Source organism: Portunus trituberculatus, chromosome 28 (genome assembly GCF_017591435.1).
Source record: "Portunus trituberculatus isolate SZX2019 chromosome 28, ASM1759143v1, whole genome shotgun sequence".
NCBI classification, from domain to species: Eukaryota; Metazoa; Arthropoda; class Malacostraca; order Decapoda; family Portunidae; genus Portunus; species Portunus trituberculatus.
In genome coordinates this window covers 10,346,056-10,353,555 of record NC_059282.1, presented here as the reverse complement: position 1 = coordinate 10,353,555, position 7,500 = coordinate 10,346,056, and the positions used below count along the sequence as shown (strand labels likewise).

The window sequence follows — 7,500 nt, the reverse complement described above, 5'->3', positions numbered from 1 at the left end:
ACAAACCTCCCTTTTTAATCGCCTTTTGTGCATTTTAGAGCGAGAGAGAGAGAGAGAGAGAGAGAGAGAGAGAGAGAGAGAGAGAGAGAGAGAGAGATTACGTATTAGTACTCTTTCATACCATCAAACTGGAATCGAGAAAAAACCACAACTTCCCTTTCTGAAATTGTAAATAAAAAAAAATGTGAATAAAAACGAGAAAGAGAGAGAGAAAAAAATAAGCATGACTAACTTTTTATTATATCTTCATCCTTTTTTTTAAATATTACGTAAGTTTTGTGTACGACCATTTATTTATAGTGGCAATGAATTTGACTGTAGGTAAGGAAGCAGAGAGAGAGAGAGAGAGAGAGAGAGAGAGAGAGAGAGAGAGAGAGAGAGAGAGAGAGAGAGAGAGAGAGAGAGAGAGAGAGAGAGAGAGAAAGCAAAAGAAATAGAAGAATGACTAACTTTTACTTCCATCTTTTCAAATATCACATGCGTTTTGTGTGCGATAATTTATACATGCTGGCAGTGAAGTGTCTGTACCCTTGTTTGTATTCAATAAGTGTAGGCCGGAGGGAGCAATAATGTACAGGGTTAGTAGCGTTACAAATGGCGAGGTTTAGGTGTGTTAACTTTCGATGTTTATTAGTTATTTATGCCTGATGGTTAGTGGCCATTAAATCCACGGTGTTTGTTGGCGTGTATGTTGCCGCGTGGTTCATTAAGTTTGCTGGTGAGTGAACCGTTCATTGCGCGCTGAGTTAAGGCTACTGTAAGTCACTGTTAGGTCAAAGTTAGCGCTGGGTAAATGTGTGGTAGGGTATGTAATGCGTAGGGTAAATCTAGGGTAAAGTGTGTTCATGTTTGGGTAGGTGTGAGGAAAGGTTAGGTAAGGTGAGGTATGGTAAGGTTAGGTTAGATTAGGTTAGGTTAGAAGGTAAGGTAAGATAAGATAAGATAAGGAAAGATAAAGCAAGGCAAGCCAACCCAAGCTAAGCCAACCCAAGCTAAGCCATACCAAGCCAAGCCAAGCCATACCAAACCCAGCCAAGCCAAGCCATAAGGTATAAGGCAAGGTAAGGTAAGCCTCCAATATTCGGGTTTCCTTTCCCTTCCTGCAGGAAATATTCATTGTGCTTTGCCCATGAAAATATTCTTTACATAAGGTCCGTGGAATGTTTAATTTTGAACCAGAAAGGAACAGTTTGTATGTATTTATGCGCGCGTGTGTGCATGTGTGTGTCTGCGCGTATGTGTATCTCTGTGTGTCTCTGTGTGCGTGCGTGCCTGCGTGCATTGTAGCGTTGAGTGTATATAATATTTCAGTGGACAGTTCTGAGGATATTACATCTGACCAAATAGCTTTCGTGGTTAAACTAATTATAAAACCACGAGAGGAGGCGGGAAGGGGGTCTGCGCGCCCTGTGAGAGAGGCAGGGGGGGCGAGAAGGGACAGCACCACACAGGGATATAAATGGTGGGAGGAGATATCATCGGAAACCATAAGTGTCAGTGATGAGGTGCACGTGGATGGCGCGGCGGCGGGAGGTAGTGAAACGTGAGTTGGCGGGAACGTAGAGTTTTACCGGGCTGGCTGTGTGGGGCGCGTGTGAACTCTTGGCAACACTGAGGGAGAACGCTTACTGCTAGACAGATGAGGCCTTACCAGTGTGTCTGTGATGAAATGCACTGTGTAAATTTGTAGACACCGTAATAGAACATGGGTAGCGGATATGCAAAGGAACATAAAGGAAGAACAGAGTCATAAACGTAGCAACAATGAGGAAAAACGCTTACTCCAACACAGATGAGGCTTTACCAGTGTGTCTATGATGAAGTGCACTGTGTAATGCTATAGACAGTATAATGCAGCATAGACAGAGGAGACACAAAGGAACATAAAGGAAAAACAAATATAAACACTGGTTAGAGAGATAGATAGATAGATAGCTATAGATAGATAGATAGATAGATAGATAGATAGATAGATAGAGAGAGAGAGAGAGAGAGAGAGAGAGAGAGAGAGAGAGAGAGAGAGAGAGAGAGAGAGAGAGAGAGAGAAGAACCATTAGAGAAGCGAAAGGAGGAAGAGGAAACAGGAAGAAAACTAGTAAATCACAGTGATGGTGTGTGTGTGTGTGTGTGTGTGTGTGTGTGTGTGTGTGTGTGTGTGTGTGTGTGTGTGTGTGTGTGTGTTTATCGGAAGAAGAGTAAAATATGACCTTCCTTCTCTCAGAGTGTATTACTATTTTTCTTTTCTCAATATGAAGAGAGGTGGTGGCGCCATTAGCAGTGATACAGTGCCGGAGGAGGAGGAGGAGGAGGAGGAGGAGGAGGAGGAGGAGGAGGAGGAGGAGGAGGAGGGGGGAAGGAAAAGAAAGAGGAGGATGAAAAGGAGGAGGATGAGAAGGAGGAGGGGAAGGAGTAGGAAGAAGAAGAAAAGAAGAAGAAGAATAGGAAAAGGAGGAGGAGCAGAAGGACGACGACGACGAGGACGACGAGGAGGACGAGGACGAGAAGGGGTAGGAAGAAGAAGAAAAAAGAAAAAAAGGAGGAGGAGGAGGAGGAGGAGGAGGAGACAAGGAAAGGCAAACGGTTGACAATAGTTGGAGCATTTTTGATAAAGAGAACAGAGAAAGAACGACTGCATATTCTATCTCTTTTTTTCTTTCTTTCTCTCTTCTCTCTCTCTCTCTCTCTCTCTCTCTCTCTCTCTCTCTCTCTCTCTCTCTCTCTCTCTCTCTCTCTCTCTCTCTCTCTCTCTCTCTCTCTCTCTCTCTCTCTCTCTCCCCTTAATCACCAGCGTCAGAGTTTGAGAGACACTAAAGCGAGAGACGAGACAAAAAAAGAGAGAGAGAGGCTGAACAATATTGCAGCTTTAACTCATTAATTCCATTTTTGCCACTGAGTCTCTGGCCGCGGGAGTGTTGGCATCAAAGGCTGCTTCCACACGCTTCAACACCCTCCTCAGCTCTTCTCAACCTTCCTGAACTCTTTTGAGCCCTCTTGAACACTCCTAAACACTCCTAAACACTGGTAAACTTTCCTGAACACTCATAAACACTCCTGAACTCTCCTCTATCTTCCTCAACCCTCTTGAACCCTTTTGAACACTCATAAACACTGCTAAACTTTTCTGAGCTCTCCTGAACCCTTTTGATTCTTTATACACTCTTCTTGATCTCTTTTAAACACTCCTAAACACGCTTAAATTTTTCTGAACCCTCTCGATTCCTTATAAACTGTCTTGAACCCTCTTGAACACTCCTAAACGCTTCAAAACATTCCTAAACTTTCCTGATCCTTCTCGATCCTTCATAAACTCTCTTGGACCATGCTAAACCCTTCTAAACACTACAAAGCTCTCTTGAACCCATCTAAACACATCTAAACCCTCTAAACTGTTATGAAATCCTCTTAAACTCTCCGAAATTATTCTGAACACTTCTGAATCATTCTAAATCTTTCTAAAGTGACTCAAACCTTCCTGGGCAATTTTGAACTATTTTGAAACCTGCTAAAATATCCTGGAACCTTGGAAAGCGATTGGAGGAGGCAGAAAAGGAGTAATAGATTAAGGATGTGAGTGAAATGAAATGAAAATAGAGGTAAAGGAAGATGAGAGTGAAAATTTCTTCTCACAATGTCACGTTGGGAGAATTAATAATATGAGAGATAAGCAATTCCTGGGATCAGAGGAGGCGAGAGATATGACATAAGAATTGAAGGAAGAAAAGATAACAGGAGTGCTTATTTCTTCTTTCATGTATCTCAAAAAGTCACGGTAGGAGAATTAATAATATGAGTGATAGGTAAGTCATTCCTAGGATCAAAGGAAACAAGAGATAAGAAGTGAAGGAAGAGAAGTAATAAAGGATAATAAGGGTTAGAAAATGTCATGCTAGAAAAATTAATCTCTTCAATACTGGGACACATTATAACCTTGAGATTTGTACCATTAGACCATTTTATTGACGTTAGGAATGGTCTATGGAGATGAGAAGATTAATGGTCACAGTCTTCCACTATTTTAATCCCCCCACATGAGTTTCTGAAGCTGTTTAAAATCACCAAATGGTCACCAGAATGAATATAGAAACACGTCATGGAACTGAAGGGGTTAATATGTAAGAGGCAAAAACTCACCAAGGATAAGAAAAAGTAAAAGAAATGCCCACTCGGTTGCCATAAGTCATTCCAGGGAGGAGGAAAAAGAGAAGACGAGAGATAAGGAGTGGTGGAAGTGAAGGGCGTGGAATTGAAGGGAGTGGAGTGAAGGGAGTGAAAGTCAAGGAAGGGTAGTGAGGGGAGTGAAGGGAGTGGAGATGAAGGCAGGGCAGTGAGGGAGTGAGGGGAGTGGAGTGAAGGGAGTGGAAGTGAAGGCAGGGAGTAAGGGAGGAGAGTGAGGGGAGTGAGGGGAGTGGAGGCACCTTTAATGCAGTGACTCTCAAAGGAAACACGAAGGTCAATAGTCAATAAGGGAAATTCCTCTTTGCAGTCACTCCTCTCTTGACCTGTTGCACCACCACCACCACCACCACCACCACCACCACCACCACCACCACCACTACTACCACTACTACTACTACTACTACTACTACTATTACTACTACTACTACTACTACTATTACTACTACAACTACCATCACGACTACCACCACTACTACAACTACCACTACAATCACCACTACCACTACTATTACTATTACTACTACTACTACTACTACTACTACTACTACTACTACTACTACTACTACTACTTAAGAGAGGTATTCTAGTCTCATTATTGTTGTTGTTGTTGTTGTTGTTGTTGTTGTTGTTGTCCTCTCATCTCTATGAAGGTGAGCAAAGGTTGTGATGGTGATGTTGGTGATGCGTGGTGGTGGTGGTGGTGGTGGTGGTGGTGATGGTGGTGGAAAAGCCAGGTCGTGTTTCCTGCAGGCTTAAGGGATCATTACTAATTGCAATAAACACTTCAATCATGATAGAGGAGGAGGAGGAGGAGGAGGAGGAGGAGGAGGAGGAGGAGGAGGAGGAGGAGGAGAAAGGGTAAAAAGAGAACCAATAACCGTGAGGTGCGCTTAAGAGAGAGAGAGAGAGAGAGAGAGAGAGAGAGAGAGAGAGAGAGAGAGAGAGAGCAAGTCAGAAGGAGGATGACCTAGTTGAAACCGACTCACACACACACACACACTCTCTCTCTCTCTCTCTCTCTCTCTCTCTCTCTCTCTCTCTCTCTCTCTCTCTCTCTCTCTCTCTCTCTCTCTCTCTCTCTCTCTCTCTCTCTCTCTCTCTCTGGTGCCATTAAGAGCGAAACATGTCATCAGTTTGAAGCGCAGAACCGAATCGCTATAATACCCTCCATGCTATTGCCTCTACGACACACACACACACACACACACACACACACACACACACACACACACACACACACACACACACACACACACACACACACACACACACACACAGGAGTCATAATGTTGAACGAATAATTGGTAGCACACATTTGTTCACTCTCCGCCCTGTTGCTCACGCGCGTGCACTCAACCAGACGCTAGTTAACGATAGACTGTAGCTGGTGGAATTAGCGTGGGAGTCAATAGTTGTATCCTAGGAATGATGTGTGTGTGTGTGTGTGTGTGTGTGTGTGTGTGTGTGTGTGTGTGTGTGTGTGTGTGTGTGTGTAGATATATATAGATAGATAGATAGATAGATAGATAGATAGATAGATAGAGAGAGAGAGAGAGAGAGAGAGAGAGAGAGAGAGAGAGAGAGAGAGAGAGAGAGAGAGAGAGAGAGAGAGAGAGACAGAGACAAACAGACAGACAGACAGAAACTGAAACACACACAAAAAAAAAAAAAACCTATGAATCCCTTTTCCCTTTTCATTCCTTTCATCTCCTAAACATTCCTGCACCTTACCACCCTTCCACCCTTCACCTCCCACGTCTTTCCACCCCTTCCATCTCTTCTACCCTTCCTTCTATCACCCTTTCACCTCTCCACCTCCCGCCTCTTGAAGTCCACAGCAATATTTACCAGTGTCTTGTGTTACAGTGCGCCAAGGTCACCGCCAGCGTGTTCTCGTCGGAAACGTCTAGCCGTCACGTTGTTGTCCTCTCCCTCTGTCTCATTAAGGAGTTAGCCAACGCAGGAGTGTGGGAAGATGGTGTAGGAGTCATGGTGTGGTGTGGGAAGATGTGTGGTGTGGTGTGAGAATATGGTGGATTGTAGTGTGGTGGGGTGTGGTGTGAAAGGATAGTGTGAGAGTCTGGTGTTGTGTGGTGTGGTGTGATGTGGTATGAAAAGATGGTGTTGGAGTCGTGGTGTTTTGTGTTGTGTGGTATGGTATGGTGTGGTATGGTATGGTATGAGAAGATAGTCTAAAAGTTCTGGTGTAGTGTGGTGTAGTGGTGTTGTGGTATGATGTATTGTGGTGGTGATGTGATGTGAAAAGACAGTGTAGAATTGTGGTGATCAGTGGTCGTGTTGATAGTGGCGGTGATGATACTAGTGGTGTAGTTGATGGTGTAGGTGATCATAACTCCATATTCCCCTCGGCTGGTGTGAAATTCTGGTGTTTACCATAATAAATAATGTCGGAACGTGGGATTGGCATAAGTGAAGTTCTCGCGAGTGTGACCCAGCATGACTAATTCACTCTTATTGGAAATGCTTCGGATAGTTTAGTGTGGGGAAGCCTCCTCGCCTGTGACCTCAACCTGGAGACCTGCCCCCACCCCCCTGACACCACCAACACCCCCCTGACACCACCAACACCCCCCTGACACCACCAACACCCCCCGGACACCACTCAACACCTCCCTGACACCACCAAGACCCCTTGACACCACCAAGACCCCCTGACACCACCAAGACCCCTTGACACCACCAAGACCCCCTGACACCACCAACACCCCTGACACCACCCAACACCCCTGACACCACTCAACACCTCCCTGACACCACCCAACACCCACCTGACACCACCCAACACCCCACTGACACTCCCTGATAATCCCTTACACTTCCTGACACCCTCTGATTCTTCCTGACACTCCCTGACAGCCTCTGACACTTCCTGACACCCCCTAACACCTCCTGACACTTCCTGACACCACTCTTTGACTCCTCTCTAAACCCTCTTCGATTCTCCGTGACCTAACCTAACCTAACCTGAACTTGGAGACCTGCCCTCATCCCACCCACACCCACTCACGCCCCTTGACCTCTCTCACATCCCCTGACCCCTCTGTGACCCCTCTTTGACCTCTCTTTGACCTCTCTGTGACCCCTGTGTGACCTCTCTTTGACTTCTCTGTGATCCCTCTGTGACCCCTCTGTGACCTCTCTGTGATCCCTCTTTGACCTCTCTGTGACCCCTCTTTGACCCTTTGACCCCTCTGACCCCTCTGTGACCCCTCTTTGCCCTCTCTGTGACCCCTCTGTGACCCCTCTGTGACCTCTCTTTGACCTCTCTGTGACCCCTCTGTGACCCCTCTGTGACCCCTTTGT

General features: G+C 45.4%; 1 protein-coding gene across 1 annotated transcript in view; it reads right to left on the bottom strand.

The window, feature by feature from the left end:
• Nucleotides 1-7,181: 7,181 nt before the first annotated feature.
• LOC123510354 (protein argonaute-2-like) overlaps nt 7,182-7,500 on the bottom strand; it is a 624-nt gene continuing 305 nt past the window's right edge. The window contains exon 1 of the mRNA XM_045265430.1: nt 7,182-7,500. This exon is cut by the window's right edge and continues 305 nt beyond it. Within this exon, the coding sequence (XP_045121365.1) occupies nt 7,182-7,500 (319 nt within the window).